The 27,560-nt window shown below is 42.4% G+C and overlaps 1 protein-coding gene across 1 annotated transcript in view; it reads left to right on the top strand.

The window, feature by feature from the left end:
* Nucleotides 1-27,560, top strand: part of LOC126336660 (protein Wnt-6) — a 584,338-nt gene that overhangs the window by 428,429 nt on the left and 128,349 nt on the right. The window contains exon 2 of the mRNA XM_050000601.1: nucleotides 7,737-7,957. Within this exon, the coding sequence (XP_049856558.1) occupies nucleotides 7,737-7,957 (221 nt within the window). The remainder of the gene's footprint in view (nucleotides 1-7,736; nucleotides 7,958-27,560) is intronic.

A 27,560-nucleotide genomic window follows, 5' to 3' on the forward strand; every position in this document is an offset into this window, starting at 1 on the left:
CATACGCCTAGAAATTTTGAATATTCTACCTTAGCTACCGATTTCTGATCGAAGACTATATTTATTAATGGTGTCATTCCATTTACTGTGTGGAACTGTATATAGTGTGTTTTGTCAAAGTTTAATGAGAGCCCATTTGCTGAGAACCACTTAAAGATTTCCCGAAAAACATCGTTTACAATTTCACCAGTTAATTCTTTTCTGTTGGGTCTGATAGCTACACTTGTATCATCGTCAAAAAGTACCACTTTTGCATCTTCGTGAGTAACGAATGGCAAGTCATTAATACATATTAAGAACAGCAAAGGACCCGAGGCCGAACCTTGGGGTACCCCATTCATGATTGTTCCACAGTTTGAGAAATCACCAGTTTTTTGCATGTTATGTTAACTGTTAATTTCAACTTTCTGCACTCTCCCAGTTAGGTATGGTTTAAATCATTTGAGCACTGTCCCATTCATACCACAGTACTTGAGCTTATCTAGAAGCATTCCATGATTTACACAGTCAAAAGCCTTTCATAGATCACAAAAAAATCTCAACGGATGCCTTCCAGTTACTCAGATCATTTAATATTTCATTAGTGAAAGTATATATCGCATTTTCCATTGAAAACCCCTTCTGGAAACGAAACTGACATTTTGTTAAAACTTTGTTTTTACGAAGGTGTGAAGCTACTCTACAATACATTACTTTTTCAAGAATTTGGGATAAGGCAGTCAGAAGAGAGATTGGGCGGTAGTTGTTGACATCAGACGTATCCCCTTTTAACAATGGAAAAACTTCAGTCTATGGTAGGCGCAGATGTGATGGAGCTATGATGTGCTTAATGCACAATACGGCGATCCTCCCTTGCTGTGGTCACATCTGTCAGAACCTTGACACATAGTCGAACATCGGGCGACTTGCAGATCTGAATGCACAGTGTTGCACAATACTACGAAATAATGAAATGGAGACCCACAATGAGGCCCGTTTCAAACTCTGTGAAGTGCTCTCATAACGCTGTCTCACACGAGTACGGCGCATCTCCGTTTCCTTCAAAGTAATCACTCAGCATCTGATGCTGTTCGTGCTCCTTATACAGGGTGGTTCAGGAGGAACGTCACATAATTTGTGAGATGATTCTACACGACAACATAAATCGAAAAAGTGCTATGAACGTGTGTCTCACTTTCGATCGTTATGCAACTGTGACGAGATGAAGGCTACACATATCCAAGACAAGTATGAACATTACTTACCGAAATACTGGGTTGCACAGAATAATGGTGGTGCAGATGGCTGACCCATCCTACAAGAGGTGTTCAAAACGTCCCCAATCAATCTCAATGAGTCGAACATCACCTCAACAGGCTCTGATGCGGGCAAGAGCGTCGCTAATCTGAGCGACAAGTTCTTCACGTGTATCCACCTTCGCAATGTATGCATCCCCCTTTAACCAACCCAATAAGTAGAATTATAATGGGGCTAGGTCGGGTGATCTGACAGGCCAGTTAATGGATGTGACACGGCCAAATCACCGTCAGGGAAGCTTATCTGCTCCAACGAATTGGTGATCCATCATGTTGCAAGTACACTCATACTCATCAATTAAGGATAATTCTGATACATGGTGAAACAACGCTCTGGTGGACGGTTTGCGGCTGTAAATTATCTCGGGGTATGACCATGCAGTGCATTTGACCTGCGGTCGTCCCACGGTGGCGCTGGCAGCAGGACACATACGCAGAGGTGTGTTGGTGCATGTCAGAGTACGGTGCAGCGAGTAAGCGCTCAGACTATTTCAGACGTGCTAATGGTGACTGTGTGTTTAAAATGGCTCAAAGAACGCATATTGATGACGGTATGAGGGGTAGAATACTAGGGCGACTGGAGGCTGGTCAAACATAGCAGGTCGTTGCACGGGCCCTCCGTGTGCCACAAAGTGTGATCTCAAGTTTATGGCAACGATTCCAGCAGACAGGAAACGTGGCCAGGCGCTACAGTACGGGACGTCCACAGTGTACAACACCACAAGAAGCCCGATATCTCACCATCAATGCCCCCAGACGCGCACGGAGTGCTGCAGGTAGCCTTGCTCGGGACCTTACCGCAGCCACTGGAACAGTTGTCTCCAGACACACAGTCTACAGGCGACTGAACAGACATGGTTTATTCACCCGGAGACCTGCAAGGTGCATTCCACTGACCCCTGGTCACAGGAGAGCCCGTAAAACCTGGTATCAAGAACGCAGTACATGGTCATTGGAACACTGGTCCGAGGTTACGTTCACGGACCAGTCCCGGTGTAGTCTGAACAGTGATTCTCACCGGGTTTTCATCTGGCGTGAACCAGGAACCAGATATCAAGCCCTTAATGTCCTTGAAAGGGACCTGTATGGAGAACGTGATATGATGGTGTGGGGTGGGATTATGATTGGTGCACGTACACCTCTGCATGTCTTTGACAGAGGAACTGTAACAGGCCAGGTGTACCGGGACGTCATTTTGCACCAGTATGTCCGCCTTTTCAGTAGGCGTTACGTTTATGACGTGTTAAGTCCCATGGTGGTGCTGTGCCTTTCAGGTCTCCGTGCAGTTATCTTTCAATAAGATAACGAAAGACCGCACGATCCGTTTGACTGTTGTTCTGGCCAACACGTTCAGTAGATTTCTGAAAACATGATCTGTGGTTTAACGAACTCTAGGACAGAGTTCAAGCAGTACGGATGAGGTACCCTTATCTGACATCTAGGCTTTATTCGATTCTACACCCAGTCGGTTTACAGCCTTTGCTGTAACTAGAAGTAAAGCTCTATATTCTAAATTTCCCTCCTGCAAATTCAATTGTGAGGTGTGGCAGTAAAGTAACGGGGCTGATGCTGCACACAGTAAGTATGCACGTGCCAAAAATGAAACACCAATAGCTGTGAAGCGTGAAGCCTTCTCAGCGAATGTGTAATCTCTGGTGTCTGTAGACAAATCAGTGTAACGGCGGCCTTCTTTTGTGTGTGAGCTGTTTATTTTGTTTTGCCGGAAAAGTAGTAAGTGTAATAAAAGAGCTACGAACTGTCCCGATGTTTCACATTAAAATTGGAGAAACTGCTACTGAAATCTATACTTTACTTTGTAAAGGAAGTGTATGGCAAACGTTATTTATCACATATGCGAGTTTTTGAGTGGCTTATACGTTTCCAAGATGGCGGAGAACATATTGAAGATGACTCACGCGTAACACGTGACGCAGTTTGATTTTTCACTTATCACACAGAAACTAATCACTAATCCATGGATTGGAAGGTTCCAACTTTACCGTGTGCGAAAAAAGCTCGAATGAGCACTTCAGAATTCAAAGCGGTGATGATTTTTTCGATATTAATGGCATTGCTCATCTTTACCATGTTCTTGAAGGTCAGACTGTTAATCAATGTTACTACCTTAAGGTTCATGCTCAAATAAGAAAAAAGAAAAAAAAAGATCCGCATCGTGGAAGAATAAGTTATGGATTCTAAATGAAGACAACGCACCGCCTCATGCAGCACTGTCTGTTAAGACGTTTCTAGCGGAGTAGAACATCCCAGTGTTAAACCACCCACCTTATTGGTCTGACCTGGCGCCGTGTGACTTTTATCGATTCCAAAAGGTCAACTGCAAGATTTGAGTCCTTTGAAGCAGTAAAAGAAAAAGCAATGCGCTTCCTCAAGGAGCTCACAGAGGAAGACTTCTAGCACTGTTTCGATCAATGGAAAGTTCACATGGTTCGTTGTAGGAATAGAACAGGGACATATATTGAGGGTGACATGTCTCCGAAACACAATGTTTCACAGCAATGTCTTGCTACTTTAAAGTCTCATGTCGTTTTCTTACTGTTACACAGTCCCCACACATAAAGCAAAAATTATTTATTTTCTATCATCAGCTGCGACATCGTCGCGAAAAAACACAGTGACCCGTATATGTAATAAGTTTCCTTTAATTTACGTCTATGGTCACAATCTTTTTTGTTTAACAGACTACCGGTTTCGGTCTTTAATGACCATCATCATATCTCTTTCATAAAAACAAAACCCTAATGTACTGCAGCCATAGTGGCAGTACATTAGGACTTTGTTTTTATGAAACAGATCTGATGATGGTCATTAAAGACCGAAACCGGTACTCTGTAAAACAAAAAAGATAGTGACCATAGACGTAAATTAAAGGAAACTTATTATTTTCTATCATTCCTGATGCTGCAGTTTTAATGACCGTCAGTGTATGTTAGTACATGGTTTTGTCCTTTTATCTGTTGTGTAGAGGACTCGAAACGGCAAACGCTGGTTCAAGCCCGGTTTGGACCTACTTTCTGGCCACAATCAACTTATCGTTGCGCGTCGCCTTGGATATAATCCAGCCTCCAATGACGCACGAGCGGATCAGTCACGTCAATGATTAACTGAGTGTGATGAATGTGGAAGTCTAAAACCTTCAATTTGTTGCAGACTGCGCACACGCAGAAACAAGAGACTGTGACTTCGCCTATTAACATAGGAAGTTAACCTAATCTCATCTAACCCATTCTTATCAAAATAATGGATTTTATGTTTTCTTAATCTTTATTTTGTTGTTTGCTCTGTTTTAATGACATATTGTGTCCGCCCCTGGTAGCTGAGTGGTCAGCGCTACGGAATGTCGTACCAAACGGCCTGGGTTCGAATCCCGGTTGGGTCGGAGACTTTCTCCGCTCAGGAACTGGGTGTTGTATTGTCCTTATCATCATCATTTCATTCCCATCGAATCGCAAGTCGCCGAAGTGGCGACAACTCGAAAGACTTGCACCAGACGAACGGTTTACCCGACGGGAGACCCTAGCCACAAGGCATTTCCATGACATATTTTGAAGGTTTCTCGATGGACCTGTATTTTTCCTGTTAATATATTACGACAAGAGAGATGAATTGTCTGAAAGCAATAAGGTGTCTAACTTTTACAATAATTGCACGAAGGAAAAGCGTACGCTGTGCATAAATATGAACGTAAGTGGATAAATGTAATACAGTAACAGTGAATGTCACATTCGTCTCACGAGGCAAATAGTAATGGAATTAGACACTTAGAACGAAATCAAGAAGTAAAGGATAAAGTAAAAATGCGCTGTTTACTGCCTTATAAATCCATACATATTGTAAGAATGTGTGTGTGTGTCTTCCACATCTCCTCCTAAACCACTGGACCAATTTTAACCGAACTTGGTACACATGTCACTCACTGTCAGGTGACAATCGCTGTCTAAGTGTGACCCACCTACCTATCAAGGGGGTAAAGGGTGGGGGAGGGGGGTGGGGAAAATCAGTGTAGCCCGCGAGAGTGAATTCCCAGCCGTTATTCACTGAGAATGAGATCACCTAGCGACTTGCAACATACTTTACGCATAATTTAGAATCTGTATGAAAGTATTTCTTATTGACAATCCATAAAAATGATAAAATGAAAAATCATTTAGTACTTTTCCCCCGTTCACGCAGTAAGAGTACCACATCAGACATGCCTTTATAATTAATTACTTCTTTACTACCATCTGTATTCGTGACATATTTTACGGATAGTTTAAGCATATACAACTGCCCGTGACGTGTTAATTCCCAGCCTTTATTCATTGAGAATCAGATCACCTAGCGACTTGCTACAAACTTTATGCATGATTTAGAATCTTTACGAAATTCTTTCTCGTTGACAATCCATAAAAAATTATAAAATTAAAAATCATTTTCTACTTTTCCCCCGTTCACACAGTAAGAGTACCACATCAGACATGCCATTATAATTGATCATTTCTTTACTACCATCTGTATACGTGACATATTTTACAGCTATTATGCACATATACAACTGAATGTAAGTGCAAAAGCCGGCCGAAGTGGCCGTGCGGTTCTAGGAGCTACAGTGTGGAGCCGAGCGACCGCTACGGTCGCAGGTTCGAATTCTGCCTCGGGCATGCATGTGTGTGATGTCCTTAGGTTAGTTAGGTATAATTAGTTCTAAGTTCTAGGCGACTGATGACCTCAGAAGTTAAGTCGGCAAAGTGCTCAGAGCCATTTGAACCATGTTAAGTGCAACGTCATATCACTGTACGAAACGTAGTTCAGGAGCTATGGCGTCATAAACATTAATCGCAAGGCCAAATGCTGCGTAGTGGAGGCATGGTCACACAACTATAAATATATGCCTGAGCAAAGTCACGTTTCTTCTCTAGTATTAGATAAGATTTCGATGCTTTGAAATTTTTGGATGACGCTTTTCTTATTCTTTCAGTTCTGAGGAGCGTGGAAAATCAGCCGTACGACCTTTCTCAAGAACATCCAATAAGATTTTTGTCTTGTCAATACTAAATTCTGTTGTCATGCTTGCTCTAACAACGCGCACTATTGTGGCGCTGTAGTGTAAAAGAAAACGACTGTTTGTGATAGACGAGACTCACAAGGGAACCTCCCCATCGGATCCCCCTCAGATGTAGTTATAAGTTGGCACAGTGGATAGGCCTTGAAAAACTGAACACAGATCAATCGAGAAAACAGGAAGAAGTTGTGTGGAACTATGAAAAAATAAGCAAAATATACAAACTGAGTAGTTCATGCGAAGGTAGGCAACATCAAGGAGAGTCGGAGCTGAGGAGCGCCGTGGTCCTGTGGTTAGCGCGAGCAGTTGCGGGATGAGAGGTCCTTGGTTCAAGTCCCCCCTCGAGCGAAAAGTTTTTCTATATTTTTGCAAAGTTGTGATCTGTCCATTCGTTCATTGACGACTCTGTTTACTGTAATAAGTTTAGTGTCTGTGTTTTGCGACCGCATCGCAAAACCGTGCGATTAGTAGACTAAAGGACGTGCCTCTCCAATGGGAACCGAAAACATTTGATCGAATAGTCATAGGTCAACCGATTCCTCAACAGGAAAACACGTCTGATATATTCTATACGACACTGGTGGCGGCATGTGCATCAGGAATATGTTGTCGACCCACCTAACTGGTACACTTGGCGAATGGGTAAAAAGATTCGTCTACATTGCCCGATTTAGGTTTCTTGTGGATGTGAAAATTATTTCCAAAAAAGTGATGAAAACATAAGAGTTTGTCACATAAACTGCAACAAATGAATCCAACAGTTTCACAGTAGCAAACTTTTCCCTGTGCTCTGTCAAAACATACGTTTTTAAAGTTTTCAAATTTTTCCGTGTGTAGTCCGTCAAATCCTGCATATGTCCAAGCAAATTTGAACATGTCCTGGAATTTTGGAGAGCGAAGTTGATTATGTGTGAGTGCCTGAACTTTGATAATTGTCTGAAAATTAAACTTTTCGCTCGAAGGAAAACTTGAACCAAGGACTTCTCATTTCGCAGCTGCTCACGCTAAGCACGGGACCACGGCGCTCCTGAGTTCAGTCTAGCCTTGATGTTGCTTATCTTGCGAATGGACTACTCAGTTTGCATATTTTGCTTATTTTTCATAGTTTCACACAACTTCTTCCTGTTTTCTCGATTGATCTGTGTTCAGTATTTCAAGGCCTATGCACTGTGGCAAGTTATAAGTAAATCTGAGAGGGGTACGATGGGGAGGTTCCCTAGTTAGTACAGGAATAACGCCAGGGGCAGAGTAGACTACTTGCCGCGAATAATCGATTGAGACAAGGAATTCGCTAGAGTAAGAAGGGCTCTAAAACCGTGGCGGCGCCTTTCTCAGTTTGCCGCGGCATCTGTGTGAGACTGTGACGTTTGTGCCGGCAGGGCCGCGGGCAGTCACGTGGTGCTGGACCCGACCATGATCTGCAAGAAGACGCGGCGGCTGCGCGGCCGGCTGGCCGAGATCTGCCGCAAGGAGCCGGCGCTGCTCAAGGAGATCTCCAAGGGGGTGGCGCTCGGCACGCGCGAGTGCCAATTCCAGTTCCGCAACCGCCGCTGGAACTGCACCGCCGTGCGCCGCAGCCTGCGCAAGGTGCTCATGAGAGGTGCGTACACGCAGCGTGCCTGCACCTCGCGGAGTGCGTGCCACATCGCGGGTATTAGCACTAGTCACAAACAATAGAGAAGGGTCCCCACTGCACAATGACAGGTGGTAGGTAGGCTACATGCAGCGTGGTAAGCTTTGCTTAGAGCAGGGCTTCCCAACCTGTGGTCCGCGCTCTTTCTAGGGGTTTCACGGCCACCTTTCACCAAATCGTGTAAAATAATGAGAAAATTATTGAATAAAAATGTGAAAATCAAATTCATCACTTTTTTTCGTGTGAAAAACATGTGTACTTTTACGTCAGGTCGTATTCCCAAGCAGCCTTTGCGGTTCCTGAGTGAGAACGCATACACAGTTTAGTGCCGGAGAATGCGGCTTCTCTGATCGACTGTTTCGCAACAATACAGGGGTCGTTTGTGCGCCGGCTCCCGGCGCTGGATGCACTGAAACCTTTTACGGATGCGCGGAGCGAGCTTTGTCGACCAATCACATTGCTTGCTGGCACGTATGCGATCCCAGGCATCATTAAATGTTAAACATGCTTTGTCAGTGCACTACCTGTTCCATAAGGCGATTTTTGACCAGTTTATTACTTCTATCGTGGATCCGTGGCTGAAGTCAGGATCATTGAAGAAGGGTGCAGTTTGTCCATCACCTTCACAACAAGAGAAGTTTCCAGTTGAAATGAATGAGGAGGGATTCCGCGAAAAACGACACACACACACATACACACACACACACGACTGTTACGAAATATGCATGCTCCTTACACAACAGTAGCCAAATAGTGGAAGTGAACAGACCATAAGCGGCAGCTTGTCAACAGCGAACAGTTTGGACGTGACGCTGATTGCTCTTGGAGGAAGACAGCGTCATCGTGTAAAATTTCAATTACCAAGTAATTTTAATAAGGCTATAGTGTGTTGAACAAAGGATGTAAATTCATTAGTAAGTGTCTGGGTAAAGTGGGAATTGAAATTGGATCTTTAATTTCAAGTTGTTTTCATTCATCTCTAAACCAAAGACTATTGATACTTCGGTGGGAAGGGGTAGAGGAGAGGGTCATTGGGAACATGGCACCTGCATTAAGGAGCTTTCAGTTCGCATGGGTTTCGCTCTGAAATTTAAAGTTACTGTCCTCTTGACTGACTAGTGGTCCGCCATGGATTTTCCACGGAAGAAGGGGTCCGCCATGGATTTTCAACTGAAGAAGGGATCCGCCAACTGAAAACGTTGGGAAGCCCTGGCTTAGAGGAAGAAGATGAACTAGCACAGACAGTAGAGACTCTGCATCTACATCTACGTATATACTCCGCTAGCCACCAAGCCGTGTGTGGCGTTGGCACAATTCGCGCCAAAGTCATATTTCACCCCCCCTCCCGGCCCCACCCCTCCGCCAACCGACAAACTGGGGGGTTGTGGGTTGTAGGGGACATCAAAACAAATATTTTGCCCTAATGTCATTTTTTCCTATGAGGAGTATTTAAACCGGTAGAGGAAGATTTCTCTGGCGGCAAATTAATTAAACCACCAAACACTTTTCCATTTTTTTATGCCCAAGAGACAATACATTAACACAACCCAATTACAGTAGATTTTCAAAAATGCCTCCATTGAGACGTAAACAAAGGTTACACCATCGGATTATGTTCTGCCTGACACGTGCAAAAACCACAGGAGTATCCTGAATTCTTCCTGCTGCTGCTACTGCTATCTGAGCAATCAGATCGACTTCTGATGCAACAGGAGTTGCATAACAAGGTTGCGCATCTCTCTCCACACAAAAAAGTACAGAGGGGACATATCTGGGGATCGAGCAGGCCATGGTACAGGACCACCTCTGCCAGTCCACGTTTCTGGGAACCGTCGGTCCAGGAATCGACGCACACGACGACTGAAATGTGCCGGCGACCCGTCATGTTGGAACCACATGCGTTGTCTTGTAGGGAGCGGGACGTCTTCCAGCAATTCTGGCAATTTTCTGGCGAGAAAATTGTAATAGTGCCTGACATTTAATGGCCTAGGTAGCAAATACGGCCCAATTAAACAGTCTCCAACAACACCGACCCACACATTAACGAAGAACCGCACTTAATGAGCGCTGGTAACTGTGGCATGTGGGTTATCCTCACTCCAAACATGCGAATTGTGCATGTTGAAGACTCCATCACGCCCGAACGTTGCTTCGTCGGTAAAAACACAGAGGATGGAAATGTAGGATGCATTTCACACTGTTCCAGGTACCACTGCGAAAACTGTGCTCTGGGTGGATAATCAACTGGTCCCAGGTTGTGGACACGCTGTAAGTGAAATGGACGTAACAATTGCTCTCGAAGGACTGTTCTTACATTCGTCTGATTCGTCCCCATGTTACGTGCAATTGCACGAGTGCTGATTGAAGGGTCCCGTTCCACATGCTGCAAGACAGCTTCCTCAAATTGCAGCGTTCTTACCGTGCGACGGCGTCCCCGTTCAGGTAATCTGCTAAATGATCCGGTCTCACGCATACGTTGGTACACAGCAGCAAAGGTCGTATGATATTGGATACGGCGATTAGGATATTATTTTCGACAAACTGGCGGTGCAGCTCGTCCGTTGTGGTGCGCTACGTAGTACGCACCAACCATATCAGTGTACCCACTCCAGGTGTATCGCTCCATTAGATAGCAGAGACAATGCACTACTACACTGGTGGACAGCAGTTGCCTACAACTGAAAAGCGTAATACGCCCTCTAACAACTGAAGATCGTAATACCACCTCAAATAACTGAAGAGCGTAATACGGCATCCACCGGTGTAAATAATCCTCATGAGAAAAAATGACATTAAGGAAAAATATTTGTTTTGATGTCCCCTGCAACCTCCCAGAGTTTGTCGGTTTAAATACGTTTCACCCTGTATATGCTCTACATCCTCGGTGAAGATCGGATTTCGGAATTTAGTGAGGAGCCCCTTCTGTTTAGCTCGTCGTCTATCTGCAAGTGTGTCCCACTTCAAACTATATTTGAGATTTGTAACGCTCTCGCGATGGCTAAATGTACCAGTCACGAATCTTGCCGCCCTTCTTTGGACCTTCTCAATCTCTTGAATCAGACAGAACTGGTAAGGGTCCCATACAAACGAACAATACTCGAAGACTGGACGAACTAACGTATTGTAAGCTATTTTCTTTGCTGAAGGACTGAATCGCTTCAGTATACTACAATAAACCGCAGTCTAGAGTTAGCCTTACCCGTTACTTGTGTAATCTGATCATTCGATTCGAGATCATTTCGAATAGTCACACCCAGGTACTTGACGGATGTTAACCGCTTCCAAAGACTGGGCATTTATTTCGTACTCGTACATTAATGGGGATTTTCGCCTTGTTACACGCAGTAGGTTACACTTACTAATATTGAGAGATAACTGCCAGTCATTACACCACACATTTATTTTCTGCAAGTCCTCATTGATTTGTTCACAACTTGCGTGTGAAACTACTTTCCTGTAGGCTACAGCATCATTGGCAAACAGTCTACTGCCGCTGTTAATATCATCAACCAAATCGTTTATGTAAATCGTAAAAAGCAGCGGACCTATTACGCTGCCCTGGGGCACTCCTGAAGTTACTCTTGTTTCTGTTGAAGTCACCCCGTTCAGGACGACATACTGCTCCCCGTCTGATAGAAAACTTTCTATGCAACCACATATGTCATCGGATAGACCGTAAACGAGCACTTTTTGGAGCAAGGGACAGTGCGGATCTGAGCCGAACGCCTTTCGAAAGTCGAGAAATATGGTATCAGCCTGGGAGCCGGTATCTAGAGCCTGTTGTATATCATGCACAAAGAGGGCCAGCTGTGTCTCGCATAATCGCTGTTTCCTAAAACCGTGCTGGTTTCTGCAGATCAGCTTCTCAGAATCTAGAAAGGTCATTATGTCTGAACACAAAATGTGTTCCATGATTCTACAACAAATCGATATCCGTGAAATTGGCCGGTAATTATGTGCATCCGATTTTCTCCCATTTTTATAGATTGCTATGACCTGGGCCTTCTTCCAGTCCCGTGGAACTTTCCACTGTTCCAATGATCTCTGATAGATGATGGATAAGAATAGTGCTATATTTGTAGCATAGTGAACATAAAATATTATGGGGATATCGTCTGGGCCAGATGCCTTCCTGGTGTCTAAGGGTCTTAACTGTTTTACAATCCCAGATACACTAAACACTATGTCAACCATCTTTGCTTTTGTTCAATAATTGAAAGGGGGAATTGTGCTGCAGTCCTCTACTTTAAACGAGTTTAGAATTTCGGCCTTCTATTTATCAACATCAGTTACATTACCTGTACTGTCAGCAAGAGAAGGTGTTGAATTATTTGTAGCGTTCATAGATTTTACATACGACCAACATTTTTCGGGGTTATTTTTAGAATTTGCAGATAAAATATTGCTTTCAGATTTGTTAAAAGAATCTCTCATTGTCCTTAAACAGGTGCTTTCAATTCGCATAATTTCGGTTTGTCACAGGGACAGTGGTTACGTTTAAAACGACTGTGCAAAATTCTCTACTTCTTCAGCAACTTCCTAATATGTTTGTTGTACCAAGTTGGTTCCTTTCCCTCCCCTATATTTTTGCTAGGCGCATACTTCTCTAGCACTCACACACAAAGAGGCGGTAACGTGCATAATGTCAAATATCAACTATTAATGCGAGGGGCGTTCAATAAGTGATGCAACACACTCTTTCCGTCAGTTTTACTTGAAAAAAAAAAAATGCGGAATTTTGCTACGGGACACGGCGGAATATTCCTGCTTCAGCCCCTATGGTTACCTGAAGTTCCGACAGATAGCGGCTCTATACGTAGCCTTCACAATGGGGGCTGTAACGGAAGTGCGCTCCAAGCAGAGACCTGTCATTGAGTTTCTTTTGGCAGAAAAGCAGAGCATCGCAGATATTCATAGGCGCTTGCAGGATGTTAAAGGAAACATGGCAGTGAACAACGCCCGATGAGTCGTTGGGCTAGGCGTCTGTCATCATCGCAACACGGTCGCGCAAACCTGTCCGATCTCCCGCGTGACGGCCAGCCATACACGCTGTGAGTCCTGCAGTGTCGGAACGTGCGGACACTCTCATTCGAGATGATCGACGTATCGTAATGAGACACCTCGCTGCTCAATTGGACGTTGCAGTTGGTAGTGCTGACACATTCGTCCATCAGGTGGGGTACCCACAGGTGTGTGCGTGCTGCGTTCCTAACCGCCTATCAAAAGACCACAGAGGACTTCCATCTTGGTCCAATAAGGGATGCACTCCGCGGAAAGCAATAGATGCATGATGGGGACGTTATTGATGCACCAAGACGTTGGCTCCGCCGTAGACCTGTAGAGTGGTACCATGAGGGCATACAGGCCCTTCGATTAAGATGTGGTAAGGCCGTCGCATTGGACGGAGATAATGTTGAAAAATAGGATTTTGTAGTAAAACGTTTGGGGAACAATATAATGTATTAGAATACTGAATCAAACAAGCCTGTTTTCAGGAACAAAAATGTGTTGCGTTACTTATTGCACGCCTCTCGTAAAATTAAGATTAGATTAGATTAGATTAGATTAGATTAATACTTGTTCCATAGATCATGAATACGACACTTCGTAATGATGTGGAACGTGTCAGGTTAATAAAAGATGTCTGTACAAGAAATTACATTACACAAAATATTGCATGACACTAATGATTAAGTTTTTTTTTTTTTTTTTTTTTTTTTTTTATCTAAAAATTCAGCCAATGAGTAGAAGGAGTTGTCATCTAGAAATTCTTTTCATTTATTTTTAAATGTTAGTTGGCTATCTGTCAGGCTTTTGATGCTGTTTGGTAGGTGCCCAAAGACTTTTGTGGCAGCATAATTTACCCCTTTCTGTGCCAAAGTCAGATTTAACCCTGCATAGTGAAGATCATCCTTTCTCCTGGTGTTATAGGTATGCACACTGCTATTACTTTTGAATTGGGTTGGATTATTATCAACAAATTTCATAAGGGAATATATATACTGTGAGGTTACTGTGAGGATCCCTAGATCCTTAAATAGATGTCTGCAGGATGACCGTGGGTGGGCTCCAGCAATTATTCTGATTACACGTTTTTGTGCAATGAATACTTTTCTACTCAACGATGAATTACCCCAGAATATGATGCCATACGAAAGCAGTGAATGAAAGTAGGCATAGTAAGCTAATTTACTGAGATTCTTATCACCAAAATTTGCAATAACCCTAATAGCATACGTAGCTGAACTCAGACGTTTCAGCAGACCATCAATGTGTTGCTTCCAGTTTAACCTCTCATCAATGGACACACCTAAAAATTTTGAAAATTCTACCTTAGCTACAGACTTCTGTTCAAATTCTATATTTATTACTGGAGTTTTGCCATTTACTGTACGGAACTGTATATACTGTGTTTTATCAAAATTTAAAGAGAGTCCGTTTGCTGAGAACCACTTAATAATTTTGTGAAAAACATCATTTACAATTACATCACTTAGTTCTTGGTTTTTGGATGTTATTACTATACTTGTATCATCAGCAAAAAGAACTAACTTTGCATCTTCATCAATGTGGAATGGTAAGTCATTAATGTATATCAAGAACAGTAAAGGACCTAAGACCGAACCCTGTGGGACCCCGTGCTTGATAGCACCCCAGTTTGAGGAATCAGCTGTTTTAACATTACACGAACCACTTATTTCAACTTTCTGCATTCTTCCAGTTAAGTATGAATTAAACCATTTGTGCACTGCCCCACTCAAACCATAATGATTTAGCTTATCTAAAAGAATTCCATGATTTACACAATCAAAGGCCTTTGAGAGATCACAAAAAATACCAATGGGTGATGTCCGGTTATTCAGAGCATTTAATATTTGATCAGTGAAAGCATATATAGCATTTTCTGTTGAAAAGCCTTTCTGAAAACCAAACTGACATTTTGTTAGTACTTTATTTTTACAAATATGGGAGGCTACTCTTGAATACATTACTTTCTCAAAAATTTTTGATAGAGCTGTCAGAAGAGAGATTGGGCGGTAGTTGTTGACATCCGACATATCCCCCTTTTTATGCAATGGTTTTACAATGGCATATTTCAGTCTATCAGGGAAAACACCCTGCTCCAAAGAGCTATTACATACGTGGCTGAGAATTCTACTTATCTGTGGGGAACAAGCTTTAAGTACTTTGCTGGAAATGCCATCAATTCCGTAAGAGCTTTTACTTTTCAGTGAGTTTATTATTTTACTGATTTCAGAGGGAGAGGTTGGTGGAATTACAGCTGTTTCAAACTGTGCAGGTATGGCCTCTTCTATTAATAGCCTTGCCTCTTCTAGTGAAGATCTAGATCCTATTTTCTCCACAACATTTAAAAAATGATTATTCAAAATATTTTCAATTTCTGATTGTTTGTTAGTGCACTTGTCATTCAATTTTATTGCACTAAAGTCTTCCTGTGCTCTTGGTTGCCCTGTTTCCCTTTCAATAATATTCCAAATTGCTTTAATTTTATTATCAGAGTTACTGATCTCAGACATGATACACATGCTTCTGGACTTTTTAATAACTTTTCTTAGTACCGCACAATAGTTTTTATAATATTGAACAATTTCGGGGTCAGTACTCCATCTTGCTGTTAGATACAGTTCTCTTTTGCGGTTGCAAGATATTCTTATTCCTTTAGTTAGCCAAGGTTTTTTATATGTTTTCTTGGAATTATGTTTAACTATTTTCTTGGGAAAACAATTTTCAAATACCCTTAAAAATGTATTGTGAAATAAGTTATATTTCAAGTTTGCATCGGGTTCCTTATACACTTCATCCCAGTCTAGCTGCTGTAGGCTTTCCCTAAAGTTTGCAATATTTATATTGTTAATTGAACGCACTGCTTTGAAAGTCTGATTTATTATACTGCATGGAGCTATGTCATGTACTGTAACAAGCTGTGCACTATGATCTGAAAGACCATTCTCAACAGGATAAGCATTTATGTCCTTAAACTTATCTTGGTCTATAAAAAAGTTATCTATCAATGTACTGCTGTTCTTTGTTATCCGAGTAGGAAAATCAATGACGGAGCTCAAATTGAAAGAACTGAGTAATACTAAAAGGTCATTCTTCCTATTACACTCTTTCAGGGAATCAACATTGAAATCCCCACAAATGATAATTTGCTTCCCCCTGTCTGACAGATAGCACAACAAAGCATCCAAGTTTTCCAGAAATAGCTGGAAATTCCCTGAGGGGGACCTATACACTGTTACAATTATGAAAGTGCCATCCTTTAGTTTAAGTTCAGTGGCACATGCTTCCATATGTTGCTCTACACAAAATTTTTTAGTTTCTAAATTTTTTGCACTGTGGAAGCTTTTGACATATATGGCAACTCCTCCTCTCATCATATTATCTCTACTTACATGTGCAGCTAATTTGTACCCATTGATGCTAACCTTTTGCATATCAGTGACAATGTGATGCTCAGACAGGCATAGTACATCTATTACATTCTCAGTTTCTATATCTTCTAAACAAAGCAGAAGCTCATCAATTTTATTGTTCAATCCCCCAATATTTTGATGAAATATACTAACATTTTTCATTTTACTTTTGCAACTATCTTGAACTTTTTTGACATCTTTAGTACTTGCATGGCTGAGTTTCCCACTGGACACTGATCTTACACTAAAAAAGAGTTTCCACCATGAGATGTAGTTCCTCCCCCCTTTAAATTTCCTGCTATCAGCCCAGCCAGTTTACCCTTCCCTTTCCTGTTGAGGTGTAGGCCATGTCTAGTATAGTCCCACCTACAGAGTGAATCAACACGAACCACACCAATGTGTGACCCCACATCAGATCCAAGTAGCCGTTCCAACTCCAAATTAACTCTCCTGACAGAAGAGGTCAAATGAGGTCGGTCGTGGCGCTCCAGAACCGACACAAACCCAACACTGGTATGATTCGATGCCGATGCAATATTTGCCAGGTCACACTCTATGCTGTACCCCGGATCTCTGTCAATACTGTTGCCCGGCCCACCCACAATAACCACGGTGTCTTCCTTAGTAAAACCTTTACATAGTGAACCTAAATCCTCTGTAACCTGCCCAAGTTCAGCACTAGGTTTGAAAAAACTTGTGACCTGGTAATCCAACCCTAATTCATCCTGCAGAAGTTGGCCCACACCCCTAGCATGCGAACTACCTAGCAACAAGACTTTCTTTCTCTTTGCAGACTTCCCTACATTCTTAATCAATTTGCTGCTGAAAGCTTGTTGAGCCCTGTGTACATCTACTTCTGTGAGAGGCTCATCAGTTTCTGACTGAGGCAACAGGTCAAACCTATTTTGTACATTAATAACAAAGCGGTCAGAAGAATTTCTTGGCCTGTTCCTCATGCCTGTTGCCACTTCCCACCCCTGTTTACCCTTCTCCCCCCTTAACCTGCCCAGTTCTCGCCTAGCCTCATCTAACTCAGCCTGAAGGGCAGCAATTTTCCCCTCCTGTTCCACAATCTTCCTATCTCTACTGCATAGCCTACAGAACCACTGATGAGTCTCGCTCATTTTCCCAATTCCCACGCCACTACAGTCGCCCCAATGAAAAAAGTTACTACATCCATCACACCAGACCCCGGAGCTAACGATCCTACGGCACGTCAGGCACTTTACACTCATGGTACAAATCTATTTTAGTGACAGAAAGACAATTAAGTTACCGGAAAACAATGAAAATACGTGTACGAAAAATTAGGCCTACTCGCGACTATGTAAACAGTGGTTCAGAAGTTTTTTACTGGAAATTACTTAAGAGATGACGATACTCTACAGATATAAATGGGCAGCAAACGTATTTAGCACACTAAACTATCAGTAAATGCACTTAAGATTGCGGTATGAAGTTTAATCTGAAAACTCAAAAGTTCGGCCTGGCCGCGATATGTAAACAAAATGAACTTTACGTGATTACTGTGAAAATACGCGAGTAAGACAAAAACCTTTAATGGTATGCTTGCAGAGCACTATAATTAACGTAATAAATTAGTTTAAAGTGTTAAAAAACAGTTTATTACTACTTAAATTACTTATCTTGTACAAGAGCTGTGACTCAGACGTCCGTGTAGCAGGCGCAGGGCTACCAATTAATTACTACCAATTAATTACTATAAAGCTATGCTAACCATACTGGAACCTTCAGTCAAACTGAAGTTAGTATTTGTAATACCAATTTATCAACAAAAAAAATCATCCGGAAGGTAAACAGCAGAAAGGCATTAATACTTGTACTAAGAAATTCAGCGGAGATCGCCCATCATCATCAAAACAATCTCGCTCTGTGTTCTGTGTTCCTGAAGTATTTTTAATTATCTGTTTGTTTAACTTACTAAAATTATGGTCATCAGAAGCTCTCTTACTCCTAACCAGGTATTCTATATACGCTACATTACAATTACTACGATGAGCATGTTATACTAAATTCAAATATTAAAACTTACTATAGTGCAGATAAAAAACACACATAGTTTAGATCAGTTCATGATAACTACAACAATATATTGAAATTACGGGAAGGTAGGTTTTACGCGTGAGCGCTTGCAGCAATGGGCAAGAGTGCAGGGGGTGGAGGAGGGCAAAAAGGAGCAATATAAGGACATAAGGGAAAACAAGATCTCGTAACTCATACAGAAAGGAAGGGAGAAGAAAGCGTAACTGGTAGGTGATAGGAGCATTTGCTTTACTATTTGGCAGAGGGAAAATGGCCACCTGCGTCAATTTTTGAACAATTGTAGAGTGAACGTAGTAAAATTTTATATTCAAGATACAATACAACGTCCAAGAAGTTCCCTGGGTAACTGTGTCACACAGACTTCCGACACTGGAGGCTGGTGACATCAGCTATGATCGGAGTGCTGCTCGGCCATATAGTTAGAGATCGCAAATAAATGTTTACGTGCAGAACTCGCTGGTTCTAATGCGTCACTAACGTTATTAAAAATTCAGTTGGATCTGTAATTTCCTTATTTAACGCTGGAAGACTAAGTAAACAAAACGAAGTGGCATTCGTTATTAAATGAAATTATTATGTTAAAATCCTTTTCATAACAGTAGTAGTAATCCCAGTTGCGACACTTATTGTCAGTGACCAATCAGTACATACTACAAATTGCGACCTCCGACATGAAATCCACAGCGACAGAGTGGCAGCTATAGATGATCCGCGGTGAGCAAACCTCTCTTCAGTCACCGAGCGCAGATTGGCAGGGTCTAATATCACCGTATATCGAGCGTAGCCGACTACATATAATTCTTCGTAACGAACAGTTTATGAAGTTCGAATATTTAAACAGAGTACTGTTTCGTGATCGGAGCGAGAGTCTACAACCGCCACTGCATGTCCATGCTGTCGTTTAGAGACCAATAATCCAGTTGCTGTAGACTGCTGGCATCATTTAGCATCTTTACAGACGGTGAACTGTGTGTGGTATTTCAAACAAACTCACCAGAAAAAAGTACCTACATGTATGTCCCACGTAAATTATTTGTTGGGGTAAGGCGGAACCGTATCGGATGCTTTTTTCCTCCTTTTATTTTAAGCTGAGTGGCCAAAAATTGCAGGAACGGTTGTCCAATTTCAAAATGTGGCGTGTACGATGCCTAAATGTTGCAACTAAAAGTTGCATATGGCACAACTGTTTTCACGATATCTGAGCAGTCAGCTGGAGACAGGTGTGCAGTGAACAGGGAAGCATGCCGCCCCAGTTAAGGTGGCAGACAGGGTAGATATTTTTGTAGCCAACTTTTTTTATCTGCTTGAAACGTTCCTTAGACAGTCTATTCTTAAGATTCATTCATACAGACTGTGGCATAAATGCTAAAACACGTTGAAACTGTGATTTAAAGCATGGGGGTGTGGCGCATCCGAGCCCTCGAATGCACCCGATGTAATACTATAATAGTTACCTACGGAACAGGGGACTTGCTAATTTCGCATGGTATTTCAGACGGCATTAGTACCAATGAAAATACTTTTCTCAACAATGTTTCTCTTCGTAACATGGTTCGTTTTTAGTAAACAGTCGAAAACCATGTGCTTGTCTCGTGTCTGCTTAACTTATCATTTCCTATGTTTTTATACGAAGTAAAACATTAGCGCTTGAAAATGACAAACGTATTTATAAGAATAGAAAAGGTTCGAAAGGTAATCCCAATCATGCAAAGAACGCTTCCATTGGTAAGCAGAAGCCAGTTAATTAATACAATTTCTTCAAAATGAAAGCGTTTCGATACTGACGAAAAAAAGGCCAACTGTACGGTGTTGGCGTTACTGAATAAATGTTTGTTCGATTTAAATACTTAAAACAAAAACACAATTTGAAACTTTAAGCTTTTCTTTTTTGATAACAAAATTTTTAGTTGGCGGGAGGTATAATTTATGAAATGTACAAGTTGTTACATTATACCTTTTTCTAACGTGTGAATCGGTGTTTTTTCTACCGTAATACGCAGAATTCTATTTTTTGTGTACCTTTTCATAATGACTTTTTTGTCGGAAAAACTGACTTTTATTTCAATGTGCCACCATTGTGTTAAAACCAGTTCTTTATAACCCTACCTACTACGTTTCAAAGCAGTTTTTCAAATTTTGTTCTGGGCTCAATATTATAGTGTTCGGAGCTCCCACTAGCCGCTCTCGCACTCTGCAAAGGCCTTTCGTTAGTGCCGTGTAGTGTCATCTGGGTACATTTTTTTTCATTAAAACACATAATACAGTCTTCAGTGTGTACAATAAAGGTCCAAAGTTAGTTTTGTAATTTATTTTTTGTTTTGTAGAAAAAATCATGAGTATCAGTTTACCCTGATCTGCCCCCCTTAACAGACTTTGCGCGAAAATAACAAGAACTACAAGACGCATAGGCCGTAGCATACAGGAGATCAGGTATTTCCGAGGTCAACAGCATCTCAGGTTTATCTGCAATACCGCAGAGACAATATTTCCACACTCATGAAACGCAGCGCAGTACGACCGCAGTCGTGTGACGAACTGACATCGCGTTCCTCCCGTAGAGCCATACGGGGCGACCGACGTCTACTGAGAGTCAAACCGCCGCCTATTTGAATGTGAGAACGTCGGGGACCAGTTTCTGTTAGGACTACGGACACAAATGCACCGCAGAGGCCCCAGCAGGCAACGACCTACATCACATTCAGTGCCTTCCCATGACTTTTGGCGCTACAGCCTAGAACCGCTACGGTCGCAGGTTCGAATCCCGCCTAGGGCATGGATGTGTGTGATGTCTTTAGGTTAGTTACATTTAAGTAGTTCTAAGTTCTAGGGAACTGATGACCTCAGCAGTTAAGTCCCATAGTGCTCAGAGCCATTTGAACCATTTTTTGGTAATGCTACCAACTACCCGACTACTAAGACAATAATGTAACGAAAATCTACGCCAGAGCCACAGGGTTGTGCCGACGGAGTCTCCATATACAATACCGGGAAGGTGCGAAAACCAAATACTAAATAAAGTTCAGTGCCCAAGTTACTAAAGTTTTAATGTTTCAATAGACTTTCCTCAACTTTACAAAAACTTTATCAAATGCAAGTTATATAAAAAAAAGGACCCTATACAAGCAAACATAATAAACCGCAAAAATAATGACATTAACGTTTCGTTGAAGTACTGTCCGGGGGGAGGGGGTAGTGTAAGAACAAACTGGTAAGAGATAAGGGAAAAAAATTGTAAGATCGCGCATGAAAGAAAATTAGAAGTTTATTACCGGCTTGAGTAATTACTTGATCCCAAGCTGAATAAGAAACGTACACCAAAGCCCGAGATTCTACGCTAGTAGGCTCTAGTGAGTCTCGCAAACACATGTGTAGATTCACTATCTAACAACTGCTTGATAACTAAACCATAAATCGCCCGTTCCTAAACTTCGTTACTGACTGGGCGAAAAGCACCGCAGATTTATTTTACCATCTCTAAAATGACGACTACGACAGTAAAAGAAGAATCGCCGGTGCTAGAATGAGATTTTCACTCTGCAGCGGAGTGTGCGCTGATATGAAACTTCCTGGCGGATAGAAACTGTGTGCCTGATCGAGACTCGAACTCGGGACCTTTGTCTTTCGCGGGCAAGTGCTCTACCGTGCTCAGACGGTGGAGCACTTGCCCGCGAAAGGAAAAGGTCTCGAGTTCGAGTCTCGGTCCGGCGCACAGTTTTTATCTGCTAGGAAGTTTCATATTAGCGCACACTCCGTTGCAGAGTGCAAATCTCATTTTGGAAACATCCCCCGGGCTGTGGCTAAGCCATGTCTCCGCAATATCCTTTCTTTCAGGAGTGCTAGTTCTGCAAGATTCGTAGGAGAGCTTCTGTAAAGTTTGGAAGGTAGGAGGCGAGATACTGGCAGAAGTAAAGCTGTGAGGACGGGTGTGAGTCGTGCTTGGGTAGCTCAGTTGGTAGAACACTTGCCCGCCAAAGGCAAAGGTCCCGAGATCGAGTCTCGGTCCGGCACACAGTTTTAATCTGCCAGGAAGTTTCATGTCAGCGCACACTCCGCTGCAGAGTGAAAACCTCATTCTGGAAACATCCTCCAGACTGTGGCTAAGCCATGTCCCTGCAATATCCTTTCTTTCAGGAGTGCTAGTTCTGCAAGGTTCGCAGGAGAGCTTCTGTAAAGTTTGGATGGTAGGAGACGAGGTCCTGGCAGAAGTAAAGCTGTGAGGACGGGCCGTGAGTCGTGCTTGGGTAGCTCAGACAGTAGAGCACTAGCCCGCGAAAGGCAAAGGTCCCGAGATTGAGTCTTGGTCTGGCACACAGTATTAATCTGCCAGGAAGTTTGAATCGCCGTTGCTGACGATGAGCTAGCACCAGTCTGATACGACTTGAATGTATTTTGTCATCTGCTTCTGTCCGCCACCACAAGTCGTTAGCTCGTAAAGTACTGAGTTCGGCGTGCAAGCCAAGTCAAAGACTGTTTGCTGCCAGATAAACCACCCTCTCGTCAACTCTGCTGGAGACTGAATAGCCCAACAAACTTGCTCGCTTATCTCCTCCTAAGTTCAGTGCTACGCTTCCCGGTAATACCCAGAGCCAACTGGACTGCCAGCTCAAAGGTTATTACCAATGAAAATATTTCACAGCGAAGCTGCATCTTCCCTCTCACTGAAAGTGTAAAAAAAAAAAAAAATCCAATCAGAAGCGTTCCCACGAACAACGGAAGTGTGTCCAAACCTGTTCCCATGGTCACCGTTCAAGTGACGCCTTTCCGACCGCATGTTATTGCTGTGGTATTCAGTCCAAAAACTGGTTTGATGCAGCTCTCCATACTACTTTATTCTGTGCAAGCCTCTTCATCTCCGAGTAACTACCGCAACGTACCTCCATCTGAATCTGCTGAGTGTATTCATCTCTTGGTCTCCCTCCACCAATTATACTCTCCACGCATCCCTCCAATACTAAACTGGTGATTTCTTGATGCCTCAGAACACATCTTACCAACCGACACCCTCTTCTTCTCCAGTTGTGCCACAAATTCCTCTCTCTCAAAAGCCCATCGTCATACTTGCCCGATGCTAGTTCATTGAAAAAAAAAAAAGTTTAAATATGTTGTCCAAAAACCTATTAGAAGGTATGGTTCAACGAGAGAAGATAGGCCAATAATTCTGTCTGAATTGCGCACCAAACTCCTATTTTCAGGCCAAGCAGAAACTCTTTACGTAACTGACAACTGCCTGTTGTGCAAGTCGTTGTCGCATTATCTACATATTCAGAGGGCGTGAAACCCACATCATTATTCCTCAGTACTTCAGTACCCCAGATCTTTCCATAGCGATTATTTCGTACGGTTTCTTAAACTTCAGCCTACTATTCATTATTAGAAAGTTTTGATCTGAGTCTGTATCTTGTCCTGGGTACGCCTTATAACTCAGAATCTGATTTCCGAATTTCGAGCCCATATTCTCCGAAGCACTATTCCCTATGGTTTACTCTACTACAGCATTCCAGTTCCCCTACCACAGCGTTCCAATCCCCTACGATTTTTAAACTTTTGATTATTTTTTACCTACTGAGCTACTCTTTCAGTATCCTGATATAATTTATCTTTCCCTTCATCGTCTTCTTGTGACAACGGGAAGTTTTATCGCTGTTGTTTTACTGTCGATTGTGATGTGAATAACGCTATTAATGAACTGTTCACAGTAACTCATTCTTTGCCGTAGCTTCTTATGCACAACGAATTCCACTCTTTCTACATCATTTTTCTGAAGTTGTTGATATCTGAATCTGACGTCAGTTCCGTGTCTTCTCTCGATTTCACTTCACTGATACCCACTATGTATAGACTGAGCCCTTGCCTTTACGTTTTCAGATTTTCTACGTTTCCTACCGTGTTTAGACTGCTGACATTCCACGCTCTTAAGTAACCCTTTCGTTGGGAACTCAAACTTTTTCCCTTGGTGACCTCCCCACCAGCTGTCTCCTCCTGGAGATGCATATGGGGAACCGATACGGAACTTTGTTTTCATTGAAGGCTACATGTTCTGTGGGTAAACATACAGTGGTTTCCATTGCTTTCTACATCCTCATGCCGATGACCATTGCTGATTCTTCAGATTTTTGGCTAAGTTTCCCATCACAGGGGCAGGTGTGTGACTTGAACCTGTATCCGCTCCTCAGCTCTCTCGGAGAAGGCCACTCTTTGAACGAGGGTGATTACTTATTCTGAAAGTGTTCGGTTACCATTGCTGGTGATTTTCATTCAAAACTTTAAGCGGTGATGAAAGTGAACACCCAGGACTTCTTAACTGTCGTAGACGCTACCAATAGACGTGCTTTACAAAACATATTTTGACGTAAGAAAATTTCTCAGACATTGGACTCATATTCGCGAGGACAAGGACTCAAATTCCCGTACAGTCATATAGATTTAAATTTTCCATGCTTTCCATAAACACTTAGGCCAATTAAGGGATGGTTCCTTTAAAAAAAACACTTCCTGTTTACTTCGCAGTCCGAGCCTGTGTTCCGTCTCCAGTAACTCGTCGATGACGTGACGTTGAATCATAATATTTCTTCCGTTTTTTCTTGGATGTAAGACACAGGGGTGAAAAGATAAGGCATCAAACCTGGAGATACTTGATGACTCTTAAATATTATTTAAGGTGTTATGAAAAGGAGATTAATGATAAGGAAAAGACACCACCATCTCCGAGACGCTTTGCAATTAATAACGGATTATTGGTGCTTCTGCACATTGGAACTAATTTGTCAAGGCTTTTCCCGTATAAAGTTAATGCGTGCTTGTAATGAAAGGAAATGTAAAGAACTTGCTGAATGAGAATTCTAGCTGGCCCCCTTCGACCAAATAGTTTTTGTGTACTGCACCGAAAGCATGTGCAATCCAAAAACGATATATCTGCTGTGCAGAACTGTCATACATTTGTATTGAGATTAACGAAAAGGTAGGTGTCGACGGGTGTTCTGTTGAGCACTTTAAGCTCCCTGTGAATACCTGGAGCTAACGACCACCTGAAAACGAACTTACCGATTTAAGTTATATGCCTTACAAGACAGTCAATGTGGGAAGAGGTTTAGGATGAAGTTGATAAAAGGCACAAACAGAAAGATGAAAATTGCGCCTAGCAATGCTACACCAAAATGATGGATGAAGCTGAATGCTTTAGAAATCTCTTCAAAGCTGAGGACTGATGAAAGAAAGAGCTCTGAACAGAGTTCTGTATTTGCGGAGGCAGAGAAAAAGGTACATTCACGGTGCCAAGTGAAGAATGGCAAGAGTGCTTGCGTTTCCTTCCCGATGAAGGTAATTCGTAATTGTCTTTTGGTAATACAACTTCTTCCCTGTAAACCTTATATATGGAAGTGATCGCTTAGCCACGTCGGTGCGATCGTGCCTATACTAAGAATCCATACTGCAAAAACGTATGTACTGAAGTGATCCCTCAGCCACGCAACAGTGATAGGAAAGTCACTAAAACCACACCATGTATACTTTATTTTCATTCTCTACCCTTAAACGGCAACATTCATGAATGATATTTCAGAATCCTTTGAGATACCGCTGTGAGAAGGGGAAATTGACTTTCTGTGCTTCTTTTCAGTTTTATTTTAGAGAAGGTAATAACTGCAATAAACCGTCTCCAAGAAAAACCCTTCGAGAGTTGTGACACCCACATCCAACATAAGAGTGCATGTGCACTGAGTGTTGTATTCCCTCTAATCTTGATGACTAGGGACACTTTCATACATTATCAAGCAGACGTCAGGACTCCACGTAGTAAGATTTATTCTACACGAAACGCAACAAAAAGGCATTGCCAATATTTCAGGGTACTTTCCCCATATGTACTAGAAGTATGTATGTTTGTTGTATAGATATACCTCAGAAAAGGTTTTCTTTCCATTTTAAGACTCATTTCCCATACCCAGGTACGTTAACAATGGGAGACACAAACGAGCATAATATACCGCTACACCACATGAGGGTGTTGCTTTGATGAAATGTTAAAGCATATGCTCTGTCAACACTGACATATCAACCGAAAGTCCTACTGAATCCCATAATACCTTGATGTACTTTTTGTGTTGGCTTATACTTGGAGACACGTATATGGTTTCACAGCCTTCGACAACATAGGTTCGAGGACTCTTTGTAACTCTTACCAGGGCTCGATGTACAATGCTTTCCAAATGCTCCCACGAGTAAGTCTATTGGGGCTAGGTCTACAGAATATAGAGTCCAGGGAATACATCCATGGACTCATACCCGTCTATCTCACAACCTATTAGATTATGAAGATGGTATCTGTTCTTTTGGACATGTCCGAAAGAACAGCTACCATCTGTTACCATGCAGCTCTCTTAGCATGAAATGATAATTAAATCAAGGCCCTAAGCTGTCGACAGGCGTAGACATACATCGCCGGGGGCATTTGAAAATGTGTGCCCCGACAAGGACTCTAACCCGGGATCTCCTGCTTGCATGGCAGACGCTCTATCCATCTGAACCAGCGAGGGCACAGAGAATAGTGCGACTGCAGGGATTTATCCCTTTCAGGCTCCCCGTGAGACCCACATTCCCAACTTGATGTCCACACACTACATTCGTAGTGCCCCTGCCCATTACACTCATTACCGGAGGCAGACAATCTTACCGAGTCCCGTAAGAGCTCTGGCAATGCATGTGCATCCAGCACAGAAGAAGAAGGTCAATGGCTGGTTAGCCTTAACTATATGAAGATAGTATCAGTTTTTTCGGACAGGCATGGTCTTTCAAAGGAACCATACCGGCGTTCACCTATAAGCGATACAGGAAAATCAGTGAAAATATAAATCTCGGTGGTCGGACGGGAATTTGAGCCACAATCCTCCCTGATGCAAATCCAGCGAGGTAACCCACACTACCCCGCTCGGTTTTAGTTGGTAATTACCACAAAGGCATGATTATGTTTATCATACTAGTAAGGAGCGCTTTTTGTGCTGAAAATAATACAAACACTGTGGAGCAGAGAGTTAATTTGCGGGACTAGATTGTGATGAACACAGTCTCACAAT

Source organism: Schistocerca gregaria, chromosome 2, assembly GCF_023897955.1.
Source record: "Schistocerca gregaria isolate iqSchGreg1 chromosome 2, iqSchGreg1.2, whole genome shotgun sequence".
NCBI lineage: Eukaryota > Metazoa > Arthropoda > Insecta > Orthoptera > Acrididae > Schistocerca > Schistocerca gregaria.